This window comes from Dama dama, chromosome 18 (genome assembly GCF_033118175.1).
Source record: "Dama dama isolate Ldn47 chromosome 18, ASM3311817v1, whole genome shotgun sequence".
Classification (NCBI taxonomy): domain Eukaryota; kingdom Metazoa; phylum Chordata; class Mammalia; order Artiodactyla; family Cervidae; genus Dama; species Dama dama.
In genome coordinates, this window is record NC_083698.1 from 4,567,028 (window position 1) to 4,594,189 (window position 27,162).

Genomic DNA, 27,162 nt, shown 5'->3' on the forward strand with positions numbered 1-27,162 from the left:
ACTGATGCTGAAGCTGGAGCTCCAATACTTTGGCCACCTGATGCAAAGAGCTGACTCATTAGAAAAGTGCCTAATTCTGGGAAAGACTGAAGGCAGAAGAAGAAGGGGACAACAGCGGATGAAATAGTTGGATGGCATCACTGACCTGATGGACATGAGTTTGAGCCAGCTCTAGGAGTTGGTGATGCACAGGGAAGCCTGGCATGGGGCAGTCCATAAAGTCACAAAGAGTCAGACACAACTGAGCGACTGAACTGAATTGAGTTTCCTATCTGCCAAAATGGGTTGGGGGGCTGTTGCCTGTCCTGCCTGGAGCCACACCCAGGTGCTGAGCAACACAGGTGGGCAAACTTTACCCATGCTTTTGATGAGGCCCCAGTTCAGGGGGAAGACAGGCTCAGCAAGTGCAAGTGCCCTGGGGCACTCGAGAGGCAGATGTTTGTTTTGTGGGATGGGACATTGCACTGGGGTCTTGAAGGGTGGATAGGAGTCTGCTAGATACCGGACAGGATGACACAGGTAGGGAGAACCTTGTGGAGGCTGACGTGTGTGAGTCCTGTAGGAAGGTTAAGATGAGGTAGGAAGAATCAGGGCCCCACTGAACAGCTGCCTGGTTGCCACAGACATCATTTGGGTTTGATTCTACTTATAATTTAAGTAGCGAGTGAGCTTCCCAGGTGGTTCAGTAGTTAAAAAATTTTCCTGCCAATGAAGGAGATGGGGGAGACACAGGTTTGATGCCTGGGTCAGGAAGATCCCCTGGAGGAGGAACTAACACTCCATCCACTCCAATATTCTTGCCTGGAGAATCCGATGGACAGAAGAGCCTGGTGGGCTACAGTCCATGCTGTCGCAAAGAATCGGACATGACTTAGCAACTGAGCACTCAAGATCATGACACCAAATAAAGCCAAGCTTCTGTCCAGGAGCGCCCTGCAGGATCTCTGGCCAAAATGGCTTCCCTGTCCTCTTGAGTGCAATCAAAGCTAAGCAGCTCCCGCCCTCCCCCTGCCCTCTGCTTGGAATATTCTAATGTACCTTGTCGTCATCCAAGGCAAATGTCCACCTCCTCAGAGAGGTCTCTCAGCCCTCCAGTTTAATTGCCTGTGTGAGCTCTCCATCCTCAGCCCACAAATGTTTCTGTCTTTAAAAAATGGGTCACTACTTAAAATTGTCCAGGCATTTCCTCTGTCTCCTGTCACCAGGATGTGAGCTTGTGAGTCGAAAGATGGAGTCTGTCTTCTCTGAGGCTCTGTTCGCTCACTGTGACCATGCCTGGCACTTAGTAATATCTAGGGAAATTCTGAGCAAGTGAGTGAGTGATCGCTAGTGGGACCACTGTGGAGACGGCCTTGGGAAGGGAAAGGCTGGAGGCAGACCGCGAGGTGAGGGGGCTTTAAAGTAAGCCAGAGATGCTCTGGTCCTGAATGACGGCAGCCACAAACGGAAGGAGGGAGCAACTGAGGAGAAGACCGAAAGCCCATGCAGAGCCTGGTGCTGGGGGAGGCGCGCCTCCTGGAACATCCCCAACATCCAAAGACACAGGAGAAAGGACACTTACAGACAGAGCCAAAACCTAGATTCGGTCTCCAGAGCAAAAGTCAGACTCTCCTTGACCACACCCTTTTCATCCCTGCTTTGCTTGCATCCAGGCAGCAGCAGCATCTTCCTCTGCCTCCCGTGGCCGTGTGCTCCCTGCAGCTTCCCTTCCTACCATGGCCACCCTCTTCCCTCTGCTGCAACTCTTCCAGGGCTCCTCTGTCCCCTTTCTCCTTTGTGAGTTATCTGCTCCTCCGTTACCAACCATTCCCCACGTGCGGATGGTTCTCAACCTGCCCAATGTGACCTCACTCCCTGGGAGTCCCAGAGCAGCTGCCGTCCAGGATGCCCCATGTGTCTCCTGAGGACTTGGGTCCCACGTCACAACCTGCGCCACAACCTATATCATTAAGATCTCTTTTTTACAGTTCTTCTGTGCATTCTTCCCATCTCTTCTTGATCTCTTCTGCTTCTATTAGGTCTTTATCGTTTCTGTCCTTTATTGTGACCATCTTTCAGTGAAGTATTCTTTTTTTATTTTAAGCACTTACTTGTATAGGTTGTACTTTTTTTTTTTTCATTTATTTTTATTAGTTGGAGGCTAATTACTTTACAATATTGTAGTGGGTTTTGTCATACATTGACATGAATCAGCCATGGATTTACATGTATTCCCCATCCCGATCCTCCCTCCCACCTCCCTCTCTACCCAACCCCTCTGGGTCTTCCCAATGCACCAGGCCCGAGCACTTGTCTCAGGTATCCAACCTGGGCTGGTGATCTGTTTCAATATAGATAATATACATGTTTTGATGCTGTTCTCTCGAAACATCTCACCCTCGCCTTCTCCCACAGAGTCCAAAAGTCTGTTCTGTACATCTGTGTCTCTTTTTCTGTTTGCATATAGGGTTATCATTACCATCTTTCTAAATTCCATATATATGTGTTAGTATGCTGTAATGTTCTTTATCTTTCTGGCTCATTTCACTCTGTATAATGGGCTCCAGTTTCATCCATCTCATTATAACTGATTCAAATGAATTCTTTTTAACAGCTGAGTAATATTCCATGGTGTATATGTACCACAGCTTCCTTATCCATTCATCTGCTGATGGCCATCTAGGTTGCTTCCATGTCCTGGCTATTAGAAACAGTGCTGCGATGAACATTGGGGTGCACGTGTCTCTTTCAGATCTGGTTTCCTCAGTGTGTATGCCCAGAAGTGGTATTGCTGGGTCATATGGCAGTTCTATTTCCAGTTTTTTAAGAAATCTCCACATTGTTCTCCATAGTGGCTGTACTAGTTTGCATTCCCACCAACAGTGTAAGAGGGTTCCCTTTTCTCCACACCCTCTCCAGCATTTATTGCTTGTAGACTTTTGGATAGCAGCCATCCTGACTGGCATGCAATGGTACCTCACTGTGGTTTTGATTTGCATTTCTCTGATGATGAGTGATATTGAGCATCTTTTCATGTGTTTGTTAGCCATCTGTATGTCTTCTTTGGAGAAATGTCTGTTTAGATCTTTGGCCCATTTTTTGATTGGGTCATTTATTTTTCTGGAATTGAGCTTCAGGAGTTGCTTGTATATTTTTGAGATTAATCCTTTGTCTGTTGCTTCATTTGCGATTATTTTCTCCCAATCTGAGGGCTGTCTTTTCACCTTGCTTATAGTTTCCTTTGTTGTGCACAAGCTTTTAAGTTTCATTAGGTCCCATTTGTTTATTTTTGCTTTTATTTCCAATATTCTGGGAGGTGGGTCATAGAGGACCCTGCTGTGATTTATGTCAGAGAGTGTTTTGCCTATGTTCTCCTCTAGGAGTTTAATAGTTTCTGGTCTTACATTTATATCTTTAACCCATTTTGAGTTTATTTTTGTGTATGGTATTAGAAAGTGTTCTAGTTTCATTCTTTTACAAGTGGTTGACCAGTTTTCCCAGCACCACTTGTTAAAGAGGTTGTCTTTTTTCCATTGTATATCCTTGCCTCCTTTCGAAGATAAGGTGTTCATAGGTTCGTGGATTTATCTCTGGGCTTTCTATTCTGTTCCATTGATCTATATTTCTGTCTTTGTGCCAGTACCATACTGTCTTGATGACTGTGGCTTTGTAGTAGAGTCTGAAGTCAGGCAGGTTGATTCCTCCAGTTCCATTCTTCTTTCTCAAGATTACTTTGGCTATTCGAGGTTTTTTGTATTTCCATACAAATGGAGAAATTATTTGTTCTAGTTCTGTGAAAAATACCGTTGGTAGCTTGATAGGGATTGCATTGAATCTATAGATTGCTTTGGGTAGAATAGCCATTTTGACAATATTGATTCTTCCAATCCATGAACATGTTATGTTTCTCCATCTGTCTGTGTCCTCTTTGATTTCTTTCATCAGTGTTTTATAGTTTTCTATGTATAGGTCTTTTGTTTCTTTAGGTAGATATACTCCTAAGTATTTTATTCTTTTTGTTGCAATGGTGAATGGTATTGTTTCCTTAATTTCTCTTTCTGTTTTCTCATTGTTAGTGTATAGGAATGCAAGGGATTTCTGTGTGTTTATTTGATATCCTGCAACTTTACTATATTCACTGATTAGCTCTAGTAATTTTCTGGTAGAGTCTTTAGGGTTTTCTATGTAGAGGATCATATCATCTGCAAACAGTGAGAGTTTCACTTCTTCTTTTCTTATCTGGATTCCTTTTACTTCTTTTTCTGCTCTGATTGCTGTGGCCAAAACTTCCAACACTATGTTGAATAGTAGTGGTGAGAGTGGGCACCCTTGTCTTGTTCCTGATTTCAGGGGAAATGCTTTCAATTTTCCTCATTGAGGGTAATGCTTGTTGTGGGTTTGTCATATATAGCTTTTATTATGTTGAGGTATGTTCCTTCTATTCCTGCTTTTTGGAGAGTTTTAACCATAAATGGGTGTTGAATTTTGTCAAAGGCTTTCTCTGCATCTATTGAGATAATCATATGGTTTTTATCTTTCAATTTGTTAATGTGGTGTATTACATTGATTGATTTGCGGATATTAAAGAATCCTTGCATTCCTGGGATAAAGCCCACTTGGTCATGGTGTATGATTTTTTTAATATGTTGTTGGATTCTGTTTACTAGAATTTTGTTAAGGATTTTTGCATCTATGTTCATCAGTGATATTGGCCTGTAGTTTTCTTTTTTGTGTGGCATCTTTGTCTGGTTTTGGAATTAGGGTGATGGTGGCCTCATAGAATGAGTTTGGAAGGTTACCTTCATCTGCAATTTTCTGGAAGAGTTTGAGTAAGATAGGTGTTAGCTCTTCTCTAAATTTTTGGTAGAATTCAGCTGTGAAGCCATCTGGTCCTGGGCTTTTGTTTGCTGGAAGATTTCTGATTACAGTTTCGATTTCCTTGCTTGTGATGGGTCTGTTAAGATCTTCTATTTCTTCCTGGTTCAGTTTTGGAAAGTTATACTTTTCTAAGAATTTGTCCATTTCCTCCAAGTTGTCCATTTTATTGGCATAGAGCTGCTGGTAGTAGTCTCTTATGATCCTTTGTATTTCAGTGTTGTCTGTTGTGATCTCTCCATTTTCATTTCGAATTTTGTTAATTTGGTTCTTCTCCCTTTGTTTCTTAATGAGTCTTGCTAATGGTTTGTCAATTTTGTTTATTTTTTCAAAAAACCAGCTTTTAGCTTTGTTGATTTTTGCTATGGTCTCTTTAGTTTCTTTTGCGTTTACTTCTGCCCTAATTTGTAAGATTTCTTTCCTTCTACTAACCCTGGGGTTCTTCATTTCTTCCTTCTCTAGTTTCTTTAGGTGTAGGGTTAGGTTATTTATTTGACTTTTTTCTTGTTTCTTGAGGTAAGCCTGTAATGCTGTGAACCTTCCCCTTAGCATTGCTTTTACAGTGTCCCATAGGTTTTGGGTTGTTGTGTTTTCATTTTCATTCATTTCTATGCATATTTTGATTTCTTTTTTGATTTCTTCTATGATTTGTTGGTTGTTCAGAAGCGTGTTATTTAGCCTCCATATGTTTGAATTTTTAACAATTTTTTTCCTGTAATTGAGATCTAATCTTACTGCACTGTGGTCAGAAAGATGACTGGAATGATTTCAGTTTTTTTGAATTTACCAAGACTAGGTTTATGGCCCAGGATGTGATCTATTCTGGAGAAGATTCCGTGTGCACTTGAGAAAAAGGTGAAGTTGATTGTTTTGGGGTGAAATGTCCTATAGATATCAATTAGGTCTAGCTGGTCCATTGTGTCATTTAAAGTTTGTGTTTCCTTGTTAATTTTCTGTTTAGTTGATCTATCATAGGTGTGAGTGGGGTATTAAAGTCTCCCACTATTATTGTGTTACTATTAATTTCCTCTTTCATACTCGTTAGTGTTTGCCGTACATATTGCGGTGCTCCTATGTTGGGTGCATATATATTTATAATTGTTATATCTTCTTCTTGGATTGATCCTTTGATCGTATGTAGTGTCCTTCTTTGTCTCTTTTCACATCCTTTATTTGAAAGTCTATTTTATCTGATATGGGTATTGCGACTCCTGCTTTCTTTTGTTCTCCGTTTGCATGAAATATTTTTTTCCAGCCCTTCACTTTTAGTCTATATGTGTCTCTTGTTTTGAGATGGGTCTCTTGTAGACAGCGTATATAGGGGTCTTGTTTTTGTATCCATTCAGCCAGTCTTTGTCTTTTGGTTGGGGCATTCAACCCATTTACATTTAGGGTAATTATTGATAGGTGTGGTCCCGTTGCCATTTACTTTGTTGCTCTGGGTTCACGTTTATACAACCTTTCTGCATTTCCTGTCTAGAGAAGATCCTTTAGCATTTGTTGAAGAGCTGGTTTGGTGGTGCTGAATTCTCTCAGCTTTTGCTTGTCTGTAAAGCTTTTGAATTCTCCTTCATATCTGAATGAGATCCTTGCTGGGTACAGTAATCTAGGTTGTAGGTTATTCTCTTTCATTACTTTCAATATGTCCTGCCATTCCCTTCTGGCCTGGAGGGTTTCTATTGATAGATCAGCTGTTATCCTTATGGGAATCCCTTTGTGTGTTATTTGTTGTTTCTCCCTTGCTGCTTTTAGTATTTGTTCTTTGTGTTTGATCTTTGTTAATTTGATTAATATGTGTCTTGGGGTGTTTCACCTTGGGTTTATCCTATTTGGGACTCTCTGGGTTTCTTGTACTTGGGTGGCTATTTCCTTTCCCATTTTAGGGAAGTTTTCAGCTATTATCTCCTCGAGTATTTTCTCATGGGCTTTCTGTCTTCTTCTTCTGGGACTCCTATGATTCGAATGTTGGAGCATTTCACATTGTCCCAGAGGTCCCTGAGGTTGTCCTCATTTCTTTTGATTCTTTTTTCTTTTTTCCTCTCTGCTTCATTTATTTCCACCATTTTATCTTCTACCTCACTTATCCTATCTTCTGTCTCTGATATTCTACTCTTGGTTCTCTTCAGAGTGTTTTTGATCTCATTTATTGCATTATTCATTTTTAATTGACTCTTTTTTATTTCTTCTAGGTCTTTATTAAACATTTCTTGCATCTTCTTAATCTTTGTCTCCAGGCTATTTATCTGTAACTGCATTTTGTTTTCAAGATTTTGGATCATTTTTATTATCATTATTCTAAATTCTTTTTCAGGTAGATTCCCTGTCTCCTCCTCTTTTGTTTGACTTGGTGGGCATTTTTCATGTTCCTTTACCTGTTGGGTATTTCTCTGCCTTTTCATCTTGTTTAGATTGCTGTGTCTGGAGTGGGCTTTCTGTGTTCTGGAGGTCTGTGGTTCCTTTTTATTGTGGAGGTTTCACCCAGTGGGTGGGGTTGGACGATTGGCTTGTCGAGATTTCCTGGTTAGGGAAGCTTGCATCAGTGTTCTGGTGCGTGGAACTGGATTTCTTCTCTCTGGAGTGCAATGGAGTGCCCAGTAATGAGTTTTGAGATGGGTCTATGTGTTAGGTGTGACTTTGGGCAGCCTGTAAGTTGATGCTCAGGGCTGTGTTCCTGCATTGCTGGAGAATTTGCATGGTATGTCTTGCTCTGAAACTTACTGGCTCTTGGGTGGTGGTTGGTTTCAGTGTAGGTATGGAGGCTTTTGGATTGTCTCTTATTACTTAATGTTCCGTGTAGTCAGGAGTTTTCTGGTGTTCTCAGGTGTTGGGCTTAAGTCTCCTGCCTCTGGATTTCAGTTTTATTCTTCCTATATTCTCAGGACTTCTCCAACTATACAGCACTGATAATAAAACTTCTAGGTTAATGGTGAAAAGATTCTCCCCCATGAGGGACACCCAGAGAGGTTCACAGAGTTACATGAAGAAGAGGAGAGGGAGGAGGGAGATAGAGATGAGCAGGAGGAGAAAAAGGGGGACTCAAGAGGAGAGAGACAGATCTATGCAGCTGTCTGTTCCCAGAGTGTTCTCCGTAGCCCAGACACCCCCAAAGATTCACAGAATTGGATTGGGAAGAGAAGGGGAAAGGAGGGAACAGAGGTGTTCTGAGGTAGAAAACAGAGAGTCAAGATTGGGAGAGAATAATCAACACACTCCTGAGTAAAAATGGGAACTGAATATTGGATTCTTAAATGTCCAAAATTTATATCACATACTGAAAAACAAAGATTAAAAATCTAGAGTAGAGGTTAGACTCTTGCAAATACAGTATTAAAAACAAAAACACAAAAAATTTTAGAAATATATATGAAGTTTGGTTTAAAAATAGGGCTTCTCTCTTTTTTTTTTGCAAGGTTATAGTGAAATGAAAATGAAAATTAAGGAGTAGCAGAGGAGTAATAGAGGACTTTATAAGAAAATAAGAGAAAAAGAAAAAAAAATGAAAAGAAAAAATATTTTTTTTCCTAATTAAAATGTCAAAATATATGAAAATGAAAGTTAGGTAGTAATGTGGGAGTAATAGGGAATTTTAAAAGAAAATAAAAGAGAAAAAATAAGAAAAGCAAAGAAAAAAATTTTTTTAATTAAAATAAAAAAAGGTAAAATTATATCTAGGAGTTTCTCTGGAGCTGTTGAGGTCAGTGTGGGTTCGGCTCAGTTTCAGATAGCTCCTCGTTCCAGCTTACGCTTCTCGATATCTACAGGCCCCTTCCGGTGTAGTCGTGTTTTCTACAGGGATTTTAATCTGTTGCACCAGTCCCTTCTGAAGTGGTTCCCTTTGTTTATTTGGCTTCTGTTTGCCGGTCTCTTCAGAGCCTCATTTCCGCCCTGACACAGGCGGGCAGAGGTGGACTCTTATTCAGGTAGCTAGTTCCGTCGCGCTGCGGGGAGGGGCTGGCACTGCTTTCTCCGTCTGCGCTGCTCAGGCTCCCGGCTGCTCTGTATGGAGTGTGCCCTGCATTGCGTGCGGTTCCAGTTTTCGGGTCCTCCACAAAAGCGCAGACTCGGCTGCGCCTGCGTTTTGTGCCTTCCCCCGCCGAGCAGCTCAGGCAGCCAGGAGCTTGACAGGCTCACTCTCCCTGGGTGCGGTGCGCCTTCTCCCCTCTGTGGCCCCAGCCTCAGTTTCCGCTCGCGCCGGTCCAGTGCATGCAACCTGTGTTTATACGTGACCCTCCCGGTGGATGTCAACCATCCAGAATCTCAGGAGGTCTTTGATTAGAAACTGGAGGTCTGTTTGCAGTGCGGTAGGGGATGCCGCCTCTGGGGCCGAGTTTGCCCCTTTCCCCTCCCCCCTGCCTCCTGCCTCTGGCGGGGCTGGGCCGGTCAGCAGCTGTCTAGCTCCTCTGGACTTGCTCGGTCCCTTTGTTCTGCGAACGGCCGGCAGTGTGTTCCGGCCGGTTAATTTTCTCTCTCTCTTTTGCTGTCCCACAGTTTAAGTTGCTGTCTCACAAAAGCTCCCTCCTATTGTCCTCAGGGCACTCAGGTCCGGTCCTTACCCTAAGCAATACCGCCCGCTCCTCTCCGTTCCACCCCCCACTTGCTGGTGGCGGATGCGGGCGTCTGGGGTACTTTTCTGCTGAGAGTTGCTTTTAGGCACATAATCTGTGGGTTTTATTTATTTTTCCTCCCAGTTAGGTTGGCCTCTGAGATTCAAAAACTTCCCCCAGACCCGCCAGTGCGAGGGTTTCCTGGTGTTTGGAAACTTTTCTATTAAGACTCCCTTCCCAGATGGGTCTCTGTCCCTAGCTCTTTTGTCTCTCTTTTTATCTTTTCTATTTTGTCCTACCTCCTTTCGAAGACAATGGGCTGCTTCTCTGGGCGCCTGATGTCCTCAGCTAATGATCAGAAGCTGTTTTGTGAAGTTTTCTCTGCATTGAATTGTTCTTTCTATGAATTTGTAGGGGAGAAAGTGGTCTCCCCGTCCTATTCCTCCGCCATCTTGGCTCCTCCCTCAGTGAAGTGTTCTTTTGATAGTTCCCATTTTCTTGAGGAGATCTCTAGTCTTTACCTTTTCTCTTGTTATCCTCTATTTCTTTGCATTCTTCATTGAAGAAGGCCTTCCTGTCTCTCCTGCTATTCTCTGGAACTCTGCATTTAGTTTAGTGTACCTTTCCCTTTCTCCCTTGCTTTTCATTTCTCTTCTTTTCTCAGCTATTTGTAAAGCCTCCTCAGAAAACCTCTATGCCGTCTTGCATTTCTTTTTCTTTGGGATGCTGTTGTTTATCTCCTCCTGTACAATATTATGGACCTTAACCCATAGTTCTTCAGGCCCTCTGTTTACTAGATCTAATCCCTTGAATCTATTTGTCACCTCCACTGTATATTCTTAGGGGATTTGATTTAAGTCATACCTGAATGCTCTAGTGGTTTTCCCCCACTTTCTTTAGTTTAAGCCTGAATTTTGCTATGAAAAGCTGATGACCTGAGTCACAGTAAGCTCCAGGTCTTGTTTTTGCTGACTGTATATAGCTTCTCCATCTTCGGCCACAATGGATGTAATCAATCTGATTTTGGTATTGACTATCTGGTGATGTCCATGTGTAAAGTTGTCTCTTGTGTTGTTGAAAAAGGGTGTTTGCTGTGACCAGTGTGTTCTCTTGCCAGAATACTATTAGCCTTTGCCCTGCTTCATTTTGTACTCCAAAGCCAAACTTGTCTGTTACTCCAGGTATCTCTTGACTTCCTACTTTTGCGTTCACTATTGAAACTACGTATAGAAGAGATAACTGATGAGAACACTTTCCTGATGCAGGGGAAACTCTACCCAGTGCCCTGTGGTGATCTGCATGGAAAGGAGATTCAAAAAATAGGGGAGATGTGTGTGTGTGTGTGTGTGTACACATATGTGTGTATACATATATGTGTGCATACATATATGTGTCTGTACACATGCATGTGTGTATACACATATGCATGTGCACACATATGTGTATGCATATGCGTGTATATACATGTGTGTACACATACATGTGTGTATACATATTGTGTCTGTACGCATGCATGTGTGTATACATAGGTGCACGTGTGCGCGCACATGTGTGTGCGAACATGTGTGTACATGTATGCATGTGTGCATATACACACGTGTGTGTGTATACACATATACATATGGCTGAATCACTTTGCTGTATAGCAGAAAATAGTGCAACATTGTAAAGCAACTATAATATTAAATTTTTTTAAAGAATGAAATTATATTGTTTACAGCAACATGGAAGGACCTGGAAATTATCATACTGAGTGAAATAAACCAGACAGAGAAAGACAAATACCATATGTCACTTACATGTGCAACATAAAGAAGATGATACAAATGAATTTATTTACAAAGCAGACGTAGACCCACAGACACAGAAAATAGTCTCTGTGGCTGCCACGGGGTGGGGGGGGACAAACTAGGAGTCTGGGGCTAAGCCGTGCGCACCCCTATATGTGACACAGTAACTCACGAGGACCCACCCGATAGCACAGAGAGCTATGCCCAGTGTCTTGCAATAATCCACAGGGGAAAAGAATCTGAAAGCGCTTTTATGTATAACTGAATCTTGCTGCCGTACACTTGAAAGTAACATGCCATTGTCAGTCAACTATAGTTTAATAAAATAAAGAAAAGTAAGCCAGAATAAAAGTAAAAATAAAATTAAAACAAAAAGATTACAAATCTTCAGATAACTGTCTGATAGCTTTCTAGCTAATACAGTTTTAGCAGAAAAATTAACCCTTCATAAGTATCTATTGGAGGGGTGTAAGAGTCTTTGGTACACATTGGGGAATAGGAAGGAAAAATCAGACTTAAAGATTTTATGTTAAAATCTCTATTTAAGAACCAAAAGCACATAATCAGTATTCTGTCTTAGGGCATTTTGTGCTAAGTGAGGTAGAAAGAAAGTGCTGAAATAGCAACTTTTGTTTCTTCTCATAACTTTCCATGAAGCATGCCCAGTGTTTTTCTTTCTGGAATTACCAAAGATGGTGATGACAGAAATTGTTTTCCCTGGCAGCTCGCCTGCTCCCACCTGTGAAGAGGGCTTTAATTTTCAGGGATGGAATATAAACAACCAAAGGGAGTCATTTAGTTGACCTGAGGCACTTGAGTTTGGGTGGAGACTTTTCAGCCTTTCTTAGGAGCCTAAGAATAAAATAGAATCCAAAAACATTGGATAGATACCAGAATTTCCATGGCCAAAAGTATAGTGACTTAGTCATCTAATAGTAGCAAATAACTGATAAATTCCCCACATCTTGGGCATAGGTCTATGCATGGTTCATACAGTTCCTGGAAGGACTCTTTTTTTTTTTTTTCTTTTCTAACTTTAGGAATGAATCTATCAGTTCAATTAGCTTTTGCTCCATCCGTCTGCCCAGATGACGCCCAGAAATAGGGAGAACTGGGAGACATTGCTTTCATTAGTATGATGCTTGCTCATGCAGAACCAGTGCTGGTTTATGTGGGCATGTGTGCTGTCTCTCCACTTGTGTCCAGCCCTTTGCGACCCACTGTAGCCCACCAGGCTCCTCTGTCCATGGGATTCTCCAGGCAAGAGTGCTGAACTGGGTTGCCATGCCTTGCTCCAGGGGATCTTCCCGTCCTAGGGATCGAACCCACATCTCTTACATCTCCTGCATTGGCAGGAAGGTTCTTTACCACTAGCGCCACCTGGGAATTCCCACTTTATTTGTAGTGACCAAAATGAAACCGTGGCATCCCCGACTCAATGGACATGAGTGTGAGTGAACTCTGGGAGAGAGTGAAGGACAGGGAAGCCTGGTGTGCTGCAGTCCATAGGGTCGCAAAGAGAGAGTTGGACATGACTTAGTGATTGGACAAAACAACAACAATATCGTCTGACAGCAAGATTACCTTTTGAACTTAAGACTATACAGGTACTCTAAGATTGAGAGTCCCCACATATTATGTCATTGGTGGCCATGGTGGATGTACTCTCTATGGTGGGACTTAGGAACCCCTGTAAGACAAGGACATGATGTCACCATCTCCTGGAATCCCCTCCCCAAATTCCCAGAAGGAAAGTCACAGGTTAGTACTAATACCTGAGCACTCTTTCTCCAGGGCTGTCTCCCCTTCCTGGGGAAGGGTGTAGAGAAGAGGTGTTGAGACAACCCCGCCCCCCCGCCCCCCGATGGCAGATCAGATCTGTTGAGTAGGCAGGATCTGAGGGCTATGTCCTCAGGGGACATTGGAAGGGAAGCATCCTTGCGAAAATGCAAAGCTAAATAAATAGTAAACTGACAGAAATAAGCAAATCCCAAAGGAAACATGCCCTTGGGGTGTCAACTGAAAAATGATGCACAAACTGAAAGTTGAGAATTACATTTTATTCAGCAGATAAAACTGAGGACTGAAGCCTGGGACACAGCCTCTCAGATAATCTCAGAAGAGGTAACAGGTGGTGGGGCTGGATATATAGTGATTTTTGCAACAAAGACCAGGTAGTTGGAACATCAAAAGATTACTGTTACTTAAAGACAAGCAGACATCTGAAGTTAAGGAATTTAGCACTTTTCTATGTACAGGAAGATGCAAGAGTCTGGGCTCACTGAAATCACCCTTTGGTATGCACCTCCGCTATCTAGGGCTAGTATCCTGTGCTTTCTCATCCTGAGTCTCGGAGTCCACCATTGCGGGTGATGGTAGCTGCAGTGTCTGATGGTTTGATGGTGGGCATCCTGTCTCCAGGCAGAGTTCCCTTCAGGGCTCACCACTGGGGAGGTTATAACGTGATGGTTTGATGGCTGCAGCATCCTTTGTTTACTGATTCGGAGCAATATTTTCTCACTAATGGGCTGGCCACAGCCAGCTCTGGGGACTTGCTAATTCCCCAAGTGAGGCACCTTGACCCAAAGCCCCAGACTCTGAATTCTGTTCCCTCCCTGGCTGCTACTTCCCCTTCCCTCCCTGAAGGCATGACACCATGACCAGTGTCACTGCTGCCTGGGTTCTTCCATAATCTGTGCAGGTGCCCAGATGAGCAGAACTGGGCCAGTGCAGCTGTGGGGGCACTGGCTTCGCGTCTCCTGGCAGGCAGGCTGGAGCTGCCCCAGGTGCCAACCCGATCCTCACTTCCCCTCTGGTCTGCTCCAGGACAGATTTCATGGCAAAGGTTCCCTCTGCCCAGAGCTCCCTGTCGGATCCCAGCCAGTTCCTTCAGCGGCTTCTGCCACAAGATTTTACTTTTGTTTTCACTGAAATCTACTTGACGTGTAACACTGTGTGTATTTCAGATGCCCCATGTGCAGATTTGATACGTTTATATACTGTTATCTGATTGTAGCAACAGTCAGCACCTGTGTTCCCTCACATGCCTATCCTTTCTCTCTTTCTGGTGGGAAGAATCAAGATCTAGTGTTTCAGCAAGCTTGATGATTATCATACAATATTATTGTCTGTGATCGCTGTGCTTAAGTACTAGGTCTCCAAGGCTTATTCATCTGCTCTCTGTAAGTTTGTTTCCTAAAACTGCCTCTCTCCTCTCCTGACATCCCAGCCTCTGGTCACCACCATTTTACTGTTTTTACAAGCTTGGGTTTTTAGATTCCACAAATTCTGAGTCATCTTACTTAGCACAGTGCCCTCAAGGCCCGTCCATGTTGTCCCAAGTGGCATCCACATGGCCAACAGACAGACGTGTAAAAAGATGCTCAACATGACTAATGAGGGAAGTGCAAATCGGGACCACAGTCAGTATCACCTCACACCTGTCAGAAAGGCTGTTATCAAAAAGTCAGGAAATAACAAATGTTGGCCACAATTTGGAGAAGAGGGAACCCTGTGCTCTGTTGGTGGGGATGAAAAATGGTTAGCCACTATGGAAAGCATTATAGAGGCTTCTCTAAAAATTAAAAATAGAACTGCCCTGCAACTCAGAAATTCCACTTCTGGGTATATTCCCAAAGGAAATGAAATCAGTATATTGAAGAGATCTCTGCCCTCTTGGGCAGGACATGGGGCAGGAAGCATTTGCAGATTTCAGGCAGAGCATGACCTGCTTTGCTGTCCTGTGGAAGGATCTCAGGTGGGTGTGAGGAGGCCAGGCAGGGGCTGTGACGCTAGCTGAGAAATGATTGTGAGTTCAGGTGAGTAGTGGCAGGGACACGGAGGAAGACTGGCCTCCATTGGAGGGGTGTGGACTATTCCAGGAAGATATGCAGCATCTGGCCCAGAACAGCTAGAAACAAGGAGTTACTGTTCCCCTGAGATGGAGGAGGCAGGGGGAGGAGCATGCTAGCAGTAAAGAATCCCCCTGCCAATGCAGGAGATGAAAGAGATGCAGGTTCTATCCCTGGGTCAGGAAGATCCTCTGGAGTAGAAAATGGCAACCCATTCCAGTATTCTTGCCTGGAGAATCCCATGGACAGAGGAGTCTGCTGGGCTACAGTCCATGGGGTCACAAAAAGTTGTACTCACCTAAAGCGACTGAACATCCATGCACACGGGGGAGGAGCGGGTCTGGGGAGAGAATCACGGGGTTGGTTTGGATGTGCACCTGCTCATGTCCAGGTGCTCTTGTCAGCAGGCATTTAGGTGTGTGACCCTGGAGCTCAGCAGAGTTCAGGACAAGCTGTGAACCTGGCAGTCTGCACAAAGGGGGCATTGACACCACCGAATATGGAAGAGACCACCTTGAAAATTCTCAGGAATAAAGGGAAGTGGCCAAGGGCTGCCCCTGGGGTGGGCTCAGTTGCCAGAAGTCCGAGGGGGAACAAGTGGGCAAAAGACCCCCTGGAAATGCGCCCCCAGCCCCACTCCTGTTGACGCCGCTGCAGCTTAGCCCTAGTCCCACACCCTGTGACCCATCACCCCTGGGCAGCCCGCCCACCCTGTCTCTGCTCCGCACTGCGCTGGTCTAGATGCCCCACTCTCCCGGCAGTGGTGCTGTCCAGCCTTATCTGCCTGAGCCTGCAACCTCTGACCCTCCTCATCCCTTCCTGCTCCATGCTACTGCGCCCCCTCAGGTTTCTCCAGCTCTCGAACAGCTTCCCAGAAACTTCCATCCTATACCAGCCTCATGAAAGTTAGGCCTTCTTGGGGTTTTGTCTTTTCCCTTCCTCCCTGACACTCTTCTTGGATAATTCCATCCATACTTAGCTTCAGTGCCACTGCCGTGCAAGTGTCTCAGTCGGATACCTCCAGCCTGTCCACGGGGAAGTCCCACAGACATGGCCAAAACCAGCCCCTTGTTTAGTTTGGTTTAGGGAAGCCCCCTGAACTATCTCCCCACACATGCTCCCTGGGCAAGGAGCAGCGCCATTGTCCATGAGACACTTGATCATTACCTACATCCCTTCCAACAAAATCAGCCACGAGGTCCCGTCCATCGTGCTCACCTCTTATTCTCAGCACCAAGTGCAGTATCTGACACATAACAGGCTCCTACAAAGTCACCTGTCCTCAGGGGAAAACAGGTATTGGTTTCATCATACAGATGCTTTTGGTTACAGCATTCACTAAGTTAATGGATATTTAGTATCCACCCAGAATATGCCAGGGACAATTACCAGCACTAAGGAGATAGCAGCAAATCCAGCAAAGGGTCCACCTTCAAAACAGGGTATTGTGTCAGAGACCACGGGCTGACCCCATGTATGTCCCCTTTTGTAAGCAGATGAAGTGTCAGAGAGCGGTCAGCTCTGTGGCCTTCAGCAGGTGACTGAGGCCCTCTAAACTCACTTCCCTTTTCTGGACAGTGAGACAGATATTCCCTCCACTGGGTTGTTTTGATGGCTAGACAGGGCAGCGGGGATGCACGGGAACCTGAGCACAGCATCTTCCTCTCAGCATGTAAGCTGGGGTCACCACCGCTCTCTCATTAGTCAAAGTGAGTCAGGTGGAATTGGTCTTGAAAACATCATCCAGCTTCTGGTCCTCCGTGTTCTCACCTGTGAATGAAACAGCTAGAGTGCCAGCTCTAGAATTTTGTGTTCTTTGTTGCCCTTTGGTTTGTTTCCTGTTTCTTTAGCAAACACATATATATCACTTCCTAACAGCATTTCTGGCAGCTGGGACATTTCTGAGCACTCATGTGATACGTATGTGATGCCTTATGGTGCCCTGTGAGGTGGGCACTACTATTGTTCCACTGAAAAGCAAAGCGCAAGTCACAGAGAAATTAGTATCTGAGTGAGATGGGTAGCTGGCTTAGATTCTGTGCAACTCACAGCTCCCAGGGTGGCCTCACGTTTCTGCAGGAGGTCCTATCAGCACATGTAACCCCCGGAAACCTAACTAGGACACCTAACCACATTCTCTGAGGAGCCTGAAACCGAGACTGGGGTCCTTCCAGGTTTGATTCTGGATGTGACCTCCGGGTGTCCGGGTCCCACTGCGTTGTCCACCATTGGCTCGAGGGGTGATGAGAAGGGTCAGGAGGTGAAAGGTCTTAGTAGAAACTACCCATCAGTGAGGATGGCATTCTCTGTACTTTTCATGATATTAACATATTTAATCCTCCCTCCCAGTCACTAAAGAAACAATAAATATTTTCATTCCTGTTTTACAAGTGGAGAAATTGAGGCACAGAGAGATTAAGCAGCTTATCTTACAGTGGAAGCCAAACTCTAACCCTGCTTTCTACCTCCAGGGTCCAAGCATGATCACCATGCTACGCTCTCCTCTTGCTGATATATTTTTATACGCTGTTCTTATTCAAGTCTTTGTGATCATCCTCTTGAAAGCACAAGTGTATTTAGAGGAAAATTATACAGACTAATCATCACATAGAAGCAGTAGTTGAAATTTTAAATGAGAGCAACCTCATTATACCTTAATGTTGGCATCCTGGTGTCCCTGGAGAATGAGAACATGATCAAGAAATAAGTACCTTAGAATTTGGGTCCCCAGCCTCTGAGATCTAATGCCTGATGATCTGGTGTGGGGCTAATGTAATAATAATAGAAATGAAGTGCACAATAAATATAATGTGATTGAATCATCCTGAAACCTTCCCCACTCCCATCCGTGGAAAAATTGTCTTGCATAAAACTGGTCCCTGATGCCAAAAAGGTTAGGAACTGCTGCCCTAGATGACTGAGAATTTATCCCTTAAAGTAAAAATCTGTTCTGTTTAGATGTTATTTAAGCAGTTCCAAGGGAAATCTTTCTAGACTGCATCACTAGTTTTTCTGAATTCTCAGATGTGACACTGACTCTTCCCGGGAAACTCTGGATTTATTATTTATTGTTGTTGTTCAGTAACTAATTTGGGTCTAACTCTTTGCAATCCTGTGGACTGCAGCATCCCAGGCTCCCCTGTTCTTCACTATCTCTTGGAGTTTGCTCAAACTCATGCCCATTGAGTCAGTGATGCCATCCATCCAACCATCTCATCCTCCATTGTCCCCTTCTCCTGCCCTCAATCTTTCCCAGCATTAGTCTTTTCCAATGAGTCAGCTCTTCATATCAAATAGCCAAAGTATTGGAGCTTCAACTTCAGCATCAGTCCTTCCACTGAACATTCAGTGTTGATTTCCTTAAGGATTGACTGGTTTGATCTCCTTGCTGTCCAAGGGACTCTCAAGAGTCTCCAGCACCACAATTCGAAAGCATCAATTCTTTGGTGCTCAGCCTTTATGGTCCAACTCTCACATCTGTGCATGACTGCTAGAAAAACCATAGCTTTGGCTGTATGGATCTTTGTTGGCAAAGTGATGTTTACTGTTTAGACCAAGCTTGGCAGGAGCCTGGCAGGTGTGACAGGGCAGGAGCCTCCTGTTACTGATCACAGACATGAGCTGATAGCCAGCTTCTGCCTGGTTCTAAAAAGGTGAGGTTTCCAGCAGGCCAGACTTCCCTGGATAAGCTGCTTCAGAGCGGGAAGGAAACATCAGTCACCACATTAGGTTTTCACATTCTGATGTGTGCTATTACTGGGTTTTGTTTGATGATAATATAGGTGCCTGCAGGTTTATTAAATAGTTGTCATTTGTGTTGTAAGCTCATTTCATCACTTTGGGAGAAATGTAGAGCACATAACAAGACTAAGTCCAGATTGATTTAATAAAAACTATGAAAAAGTATACCAGGAAACTACATTAAAATAATAAGAATTTTAAACATTTGGAATCAAGAAGCCCTTTCTTAGTTTGACCCTGGGTTAGAAAAGGGGGAGGTGGGGACTTGACAGGTTGAATTAAATAACTTTTATATTCCCAAAAAATGTAAAAAAAAAAAAAAATACAGAAAAGTAAAAGACCAAAAGAAGCTAGGGAAAATATTCACAACATATATGTCATTTAGAGGATTGATACTGAGAAAAGGATAACACCACAGTAGGGAGAAAACAGCTTACTGGACATGAACGTTCTCTTTCTCATACACAAAAGTAAAGAGTAATCATTAACAAATGCTACCCTAGCATTTAAAGAATGTAGATTGTAGATCTAAAAAATTAATTAGGACACTTTTCATTGACTCTGATAAAAACCAGAATGGTTATCTTGGTTCTGTTGTTGAGTGGGGTGGGGAGAAAGTGGAGCATTAGTGAGGGTGTAAACCATAATGCAGCCTTTGTGAAGGAAGGTTGGGCAGCGTGTCTCCTGTTTTGTCTTTAACTTTATTTTCTTGTGCTAAGAACCCTTAATATGAGACGCATCCCCTTAAACCGTGACGTGTACCATGAGGCCCCTTTGACTCTGCGTGCACGCTTGTGCAACAGACACCTGGGGCTCACCCACCTTGCCTGACTGAAATGCCTACTGATTAGTGACTCCCCGCCTCCCTTCCCAGCCTCTGGCAACCACCATTCTCCCCTTTGATTCTATACATTTGCCTAGTGATTAGACCTCTGTGTACGCAGAATCATGCAGTGTTTGGCTTTCCAGGTCTGGCTTATTTCATGTAGCACAGCGTCTTCAGGGCTCATCTGTGCCGTCACATGTTGAACAACGTCCTTCCTGTTTCATGACCGACTGCTCTTCCATTGTACGAAGGTACTACAGTTCTTTACCTGTTCATCTGTCGATGGACATTTCGGTCATTTCCACATCTTGGCTATTGTGAACAATGCTGCAGTGAACACTGGAGCACTCACATCACTTTAAGATCCTGGTTTCAGTTCATTTGAAAACTGCATGGCCTGTGAGTCAGTGAGTTTATGGAGCTGTATTACAAGAGAACAAAATGGAAACAGATTAAATATGTGAGGAGCCTCTTTGCAAATTTATTCCAAATAGTTGTTGGAAAAATCGAAATGCCAAACCTTGAGGATAGGTAAACACACATGTGGTTCCTGCAGGGGTGGACCCTTCCCCTCCTCAGGACATCAGAGAGATTCCCTACCCAGCAGTGGACAGTATCACAGGTGAAAAAGCAGTTTTCCTTCTGAGAGTGTGTTCTCATTTTAGTAAATATTCATATATGTAGATACACAGAAAACAGGCTGAGGAGAAACACATCAATTTAATAGAGGTTGTCTTTTAGGGGTAGAGGTGAGGATTTTCACTTAGCATTTTATATGCCCCTCTATTATTTGAAATATTTTTAGTGATCATATATAGTCTTCATTTGTCAGAGTAAAAACAATAAGAGTATTTACATTTTGAATAAAAGGGAAATGAGAATATGGGGCCAGGGCTGTGTTGTACTTCAGGCGCTCATAAATTCCTTCTATAATATGCTCCATTTATATAAAAAAATCCTACTTCATTCTTTCTTATATTCAATAAACATTTGATTCCTGAAGTGCAAAGGCAAGAAGCGAGAAATTGTGGCAATTCAGAGACTATAAATCACACCCTTTACTGTAGAGAACTCAAAGGCAAACAGAACTCAGGGGAGCAAGCATGGCAGCAGATGGCTGGAACCAGGGAGGGGAGCTAGGGGCTGACTTCTGAGTGATGCTCTGCTCCTGCGTCTGGGCAGGAAGAGGGGCGACTGTCCCCCAGAGCACGCCAGGGGTCTTCCCTGAGAAGTGGCCTTAAGGAGTGAGGGAGATTTCAGCAGGGGCAAATGTAAGTGCTGGGAAAGGAAGGGCGTTCGAGGCAGAAAGCACAGCTCGAGAAAAGGTAAGGATGCAAGGGCCCAGCTGGGCACAGCCGAGCCCACTCCCTGGAGCCGTCGATTCAACAGAAGAAAACGCTCCTGGTCTCCTTCTCTCACTGGTGCGTGCCTAGGGTGGAGCTTCCTGGCACCAAGGACACATGCTTGGAATGATGGATGGATGAGGTAATAGGAAGAGATATTTCCACTCAAAACTCTCGGAGCCCTATCTTCCAAACCAAGATCAAATCTCAACTCTGCCCACTTGTGAGCTGTCTGACCTTAGGCGAGCAATCTTTTATAAGCTTTAGTCTCTTCCTTTATAAAACAGAGATAGTGAAATTACCTCTCCCTGGGGGCCTCTGAGGTAGTTTTATAATATGCATTGGCACCCTTAGTAAATGTTTAATAAATTCTCATTGCTGCCAGTGTTAATATTATTTTCTATTAGCCTGTATATATTGGGCTTTAAACACCTAAACAAAGTTTTTGGCCAATCCAGTACTTTTGTTTAAACACCTTGAAGTAACAAAAGCTCCAGAAAAAAAGAAGAAGTTTTCCTATTAGATCTTGTCTTGGTTGGAGTCTCAGACCTTGCCAGACACTTTGCAAAGGCATTACCTTGCTTGATCAGAAGTAGCATGTGCCCAGAAAACACATGGTCTTCAGCCATTGTTGAAGGGCTGTGCTTCTATCCAGGAGAAGGGCAGCCGGGGGCAAAGCTGGGTCATCTTGGCAAAGGCTCGAGGAGTTTGATGCTTCTCCAAATCTTGTAACGAGGAGTGGGCCAGAACTTTCTTTCAATGGGGAAAAATTGCTTTTCCAAGCTGCTGAGCCAGAATCGCTTTCCTGATCCATTTTTCTAATTATCTCCCACTTGATGCCGGCACTCGGCAGAATCTAGAGTGAGTCGTCATTATACAGACGTCAGTGGGAGCTTAGCAGGCACTGATCAACCAGCGTGAACTCACAGAGGAGACTGTGTCCCAAGTCAGCCCCAAATTACAGCTCTGGGCAGCGTTTCCAGCCAGAAGAAGATCATCTCATGTTACAGAATTCTCTCTCCTTCATTCGATGGTGGTCTTCAGTAGGTCAGGAACTCTATCTTTCCCACGTGTCCTCTGAAGTCACTGTCCTTCCAGTCACAGAACAGGGAACTAGCAATAGCTGGTGAATTAATGGAAAGAACAATTGAACAAGGGACATTGAACAAAATCTCTCATCATCTTTTAAGGAGAGATTGAGAAATGTGGACTAGAAAATCACACAGGCAGGCACATCCATAGTGTTTGAGCAATCATGATTAATGAATGGATGAATGTCAGCCCCGAAGGAAGAAATCCAGGTACCAGAGCCGAGGCTGTCTGCCTTTCAGCATCATCGGCAGCTCAATGAAGGTGGAGGCAGGATTATGATAGTGCTGGTGGTGAGAGCAGGTGACCACCTCTGACCAGGGCCTTCCCGCTCAGGGTCTACTGAGGGCCCAGCTCACACACCCCACAGGCAACCAGACCCCAAGAAAACCATGGACATTAACAATATATAGACACTGATAGAACAGTGGAAAATTTGACAGCCGTTTATTTGAAAGAGTCTTGGTGAATTTATCCTGAGTTTGGGAAGTAACCACATGACAAAGATTCTTAAATTTGGGAAATCCGTTTTTGAATCTGCTTTTCCTCCAGTCTTATGTGTGCCTTACCTAAGAGGTTATAGTCAAGGAATGTATCAGAAACTCAGTAAAAGGAGAAGAAAAGAAAGAAAGGGGCACATGGGAAAGATAAAGGACTTCTAGGAAGTTTAATTTGTCATCACTGAGATCACAATCTTAATATTCCTCCAGAGACAGAGGGTGTGAATTGAATGGACTGTGGCTGATGGAGTCCACACTCCTGTCTCAGATTTCCTGCATTGGCAGGCAGGTTCATTAACAACAGCACCACCTAGGAAGCCTCAGAGAGTGTCCTAAAGATATGCATAGTTGGGGATTCCCCCAGTGAGCCAATCGGATTTCTGACCAGGCAACTCCAGGAAAGGTCATGAATGTTCACAGATCCTATCCACAAAAACACACTTATTTAGGAGCAGTTGGCCAAGGGCTTCCCTTGTAGCTCTGTTGGTAAAGAATCTGCCTGTAATGCAGGAGACCCAGGTTCAATCACTGGGTCAGGAAGATCCCCTGGAGAAGGAAATGGCAACCCACTCCAGTATCCTTGCCTGAAGAATCCCCATGGACAGAGGAACCTGGTGGGCAACAGTCCATGGGGTCGCAAAGAGCATACAGGACCAAGTGACTAGCACATACACACCCACACAACAGAAGAAAATGAAAAGGAAGGCTTTTTACTGACGCATAGTCGAGTGACAATGCTGTGCCAGTTTCAGGTACTCAGCAAAGTGATTCAGGCATACACATAATATATCTGTTCTCTCAGACTCTCTTCTGTTATAGACTGCTACAACATACTGAGTCCCCTGTGCTAAACAGTAGGTCCTTGTTGATTGTCTGGTTTACACAGATTAGTGGGCATTTGTCAGCCCCACCCTCCTAGCGCATCACTCCACCGCTGTTCCCCTTTGGTGGCCACAAGCTCGTTTTCTTTATCTGTGAGTCTGTTTCTATTTTGTAATGGATTTGTTTGTATCACATTTTAGATTCCACATATAAATGATATTGCACAGTGTCTGTCTGACTTCACTTAGCGTGATCACCTCTACGTCCATCCATGTTGCTGCAAATGGCGTTATTTCATTCGTTTATATAGCTGAGTAGGAAGATGTGTTTTTAAAGATATGAATTAACAGCCTCAGAGAGAAAAGAGAGTGTATCCAGGAAGCAAGACATGAACGTGTTTCAAAAAGATATAACAAAAAAGAGTGCTTGGAGGTTAAAAATATAGTAGCTGAAAAGTTAAAAGCCAAAAGAGTTGGATAATGAAATAAAGGAGATTTCTAAGAGAGAGGGTAAAAAAGTTTTTTTTTTTAATTAGTCAAGAATATTCAAACACAAGACAAATGAACCTATTTATGTACAGAAACAGACTCAATTTGCTGTACCGCAGAGATTAGCACATTGTAAATCAGCTTTGTTTCAATTAAAAAGGAAGAATACTCAAGCAAATTTAGGATATTGATTTAGAAATCACAGTGTTGACGTAATTGGAATCCTTAAAGAAAAAACAGAGAAAGGAAAAAATCTTTGAGGAATAGCACAAGAACATTCTACCGAATCACAGGATGTACAGACCGCTACAGTCCGTGGACGCCCCAGCAGAGGGTAAAGAGCAGCCTCACCCCAGGCATGCCTCAGGATGCCCATGACCTGAGGAGTGAGAGACTCCTCAGGCCTGTGGCAGGAAAGAGGACAGACAACCAGCCTGGGGTGGGGTGTCCTCACTGCAGGGTTGCAGGCCGGAGGGGATGGGGTGAGCGCTGAGCATCCTGAGAGATTTCTTACCATCAGAGACCCCTCAGGCATTGCACGGATGGCTCAGTGTAACAGAATGCAGACATTCTTAGATTTTCAAGATTGCAAAAATTCACCCCACATCCTTCTTGTCTCAGAAAGCTGATAGTCACCTTGCCTGGCTAAAATGAAGTGAATTTTTAAAAGGCATAGGATCCAGGGAACAAAGGATAAAATATCTGGGTAAACGAATTACCAGGAAACTCAGCAAAAAGAAAAAAGTTAGAAAACAAATCAGTTATCAAGTTTAGAGAAAACAAAAATTCGTCTAGAGACAAAGCATAGTCAAGATACACTTTGTATGTCTTGGTTAGAGAAACTTGCTCTTGAAGAAAACTTCTGTTTTCATAATTGTATCTACTATAACTCTATGTGGTTAACTAAATAGTGAATGTTAGTTTGATTCTTGTGCTCTAAATTTTTTTAAAGGTTTGAGAGGAAAAGTGGGGGGGCGGCGGGAAGCAGGGAGGGCATTATGGGTCTGCATGTGCCTGTGTCTGAGAACTTCTGGGGTAGGAAGCCAAAATCTAACATGGGGAAGATCCAGAAATAGCAGAATAAGCTTTTTATTTAGAAAAACAGGGTAAATGCTAAGTGAAAGAGAGTTTGAAGTGGCTACTACTGGAGTGGGCAAGGAGCTGCAGCTTTGACTAAGCTTTGTGGAACTGTTTGCCATTTTATGGCCTTGTTTTTCATAAAGAGTTTGAAAGTTATAGGAGGTGGTTATAATATATTGTGGTAGAATAATAGAAAAAAATATGACTTTTAAAAGAAAGCAGAAAGCCCAGAAAAAGGTATGTCATCTATTAGTAGTTAATCTGAGTGTCACTTAAAGAATTTTTCTTCCTTTTATAACTTAAAAAAAATTGAGATATGTATTACTGATGAAGTTGTAGATTTTTACAGACACACTATACACACAGACTTCACACACACATACACACTCAGGCTACACACGCATACACACACTACACACATGCATACATATGCACACATTTGTTGTTGTTTAGTTACTCACTCACGTCTGACCCTTCTGCAGCCCCATGGGCTGTGGCCCACCAGGCGCTTCTGTTCATGGAATCCTCCAGGCAAGAATATTAGAGTGGGTTGCCATTTCCTATTCCAGGCGATCTTCCCAAACCAGGGAACTCCTGCATTGCAGGCAGGTTCTTTACCACTGAGCCACACACCCATATACCAGACACATACTTGAAGCACCAGGTCTGGCCCACAAGAGGAGGTTGCCTTCCCTGGGAAGCAGAGCCACATGCCCTGTCCTCTGGGAGCCTGCATGGATTAAAACATGGGGCTCCAAAAGAGCAGGATGGGAGGCCCAGCGGGTGGTGTCGGCTGCACCCCTCCCAGGATGAGCCCTCGAAGGACTGGGTGTCCCTGGATTTGGAGTCCGAGGCTTCTGTCGGCCCCGCAGTGTGGGAACTGTGCACATCCCCGCATGTGATGAAGTGCTCTTTATGCACATGGTCAGCAGTGATGGTGGCTGTACGGAAGCTTTGTCTGTGGCGAGGAGGAGAGGAGCGGTTTGCAGACTTTCAGAAACAGGGACCCAGAATCAGTGATTAGATTACTCTCTTAAAGATAAAACAAATTTCCCCTTCAACAATGAGACCAGCTCCATCCTGACGAGATGCCTGCAGAAGTCGAGCACTCATCACTGTTGAGTGTCTCAGAGGAGCTGAGTCTCCGAGCCAGCGGGTAGCATGCTGTCCCGTACACTGATGCTCTGGGTGGGGGCATCAGCTGTGAACGCTTGCTACCCTGGCTGCACGGGCAGGAGAGCCAGGGAAAGTCAGGCCAGGGCTGAGACCTGAGCTCCCCTCTGTCCCTGCAGGGGCACGTCCAGGGCCCTTGATAAACCTTCCAGAAGGAATAGTACTTTAGGGCATTTAAGTAAGAGCTCAGGAAGGCTTCCCAGGTGGCTCAGTGGTAAAGAATCCTCCTGACAGTGCAGGAGACTCAGAAGACAAGGGTTTGATTCCTGGGTCGGGAAGATCCCCTGGAGGAGGAAGTGGCAGCCCACTCAAGTATTCTTGCCTGGAGAATCCCATGGCCCGAGAAGCTTGGTGGGCTTCAGCCCATGGGGTCACAAAGAGTCAGACATGACTGAGCGCATACACATACAAGAGCTGAGGATCCCCTTTTTCATATTGACACCGAGGGGAGATTTCCTAGTCTTCTGATTTGCCTGCAGCCCCTGGGAAATATAGGGCAGAGCTTCTGCCCTCTGCCACCTAGCGGTCTTGGGGGCATCTCTGAGCATCCCTGGACCCCCACAGGGCCACTCCCGGGCAACACAGCCAGTCCTCACACGCCTGCCTACATTGCCTACACAGGGAATCCAGTGAGGGGGCTGGCAGGGTGCCAGCTCGGGGTGCCCATCAGCCTGGCCAGCTCCTCCACGTACACGGCCGCCCGCACACTGACCCTTTGTCCTCCTTTGTCTTTGCAGATGTCTCTGGGGTCGCAGATGGACTTACAGAAGAAGAAGAGGCGGGCGCCAGCTCCCCCTCCACCGCAGCCCCCACCACCCAGCCCGCTGGTGCCGCCCCGCACGGAGGGCAAGGAGGAGGGCAGAAAGGGCAGGACGGGTGAGTAACCGTGTTTGCATGCCTCTGGCTGCTTGGCCTGCATCTTAGTGCTGCTACTCACCCCTGCAGTGGCCTCCTCCGGGATGGCATTAACCCGAAGAATATTTAGGCTAAAGAAAGAAAGTCTGGAAATAAACAGTCGTGAGTCATGTAATACCCTGCGGGCATTTTCTGGGGGTGGTGCA

The 27,162-nt window shown here is 44.4% G+C and overlaps 1 protein-coding gene across 5 annotated transcripts in view; it reads left to right on the top strand.

Annotated features, from left to right (window-relative positions):
• COBL (cordon-bleu WH2 repeat protein) overlaps positions 1–27,162 on the top strand; it is a 308,249-nt gene that overhangs the window by 204,159 nt on the left and 76,928 nt on the right. For all 5 annotated transcript variants that reach the window (XM_061164802.1, XM_061164803.1, XM_061164804.1 and 2 more), the window contains exon 8: positions 26,839–26,977. In XM_061164802.1, the coding sequence (XP_061020785.1) occupies positions 26,839–26,977 (139 nt within the window). The remainder of the gene's footprint in view (positions 1–26,838; positions 26,978–27,162) is intronic.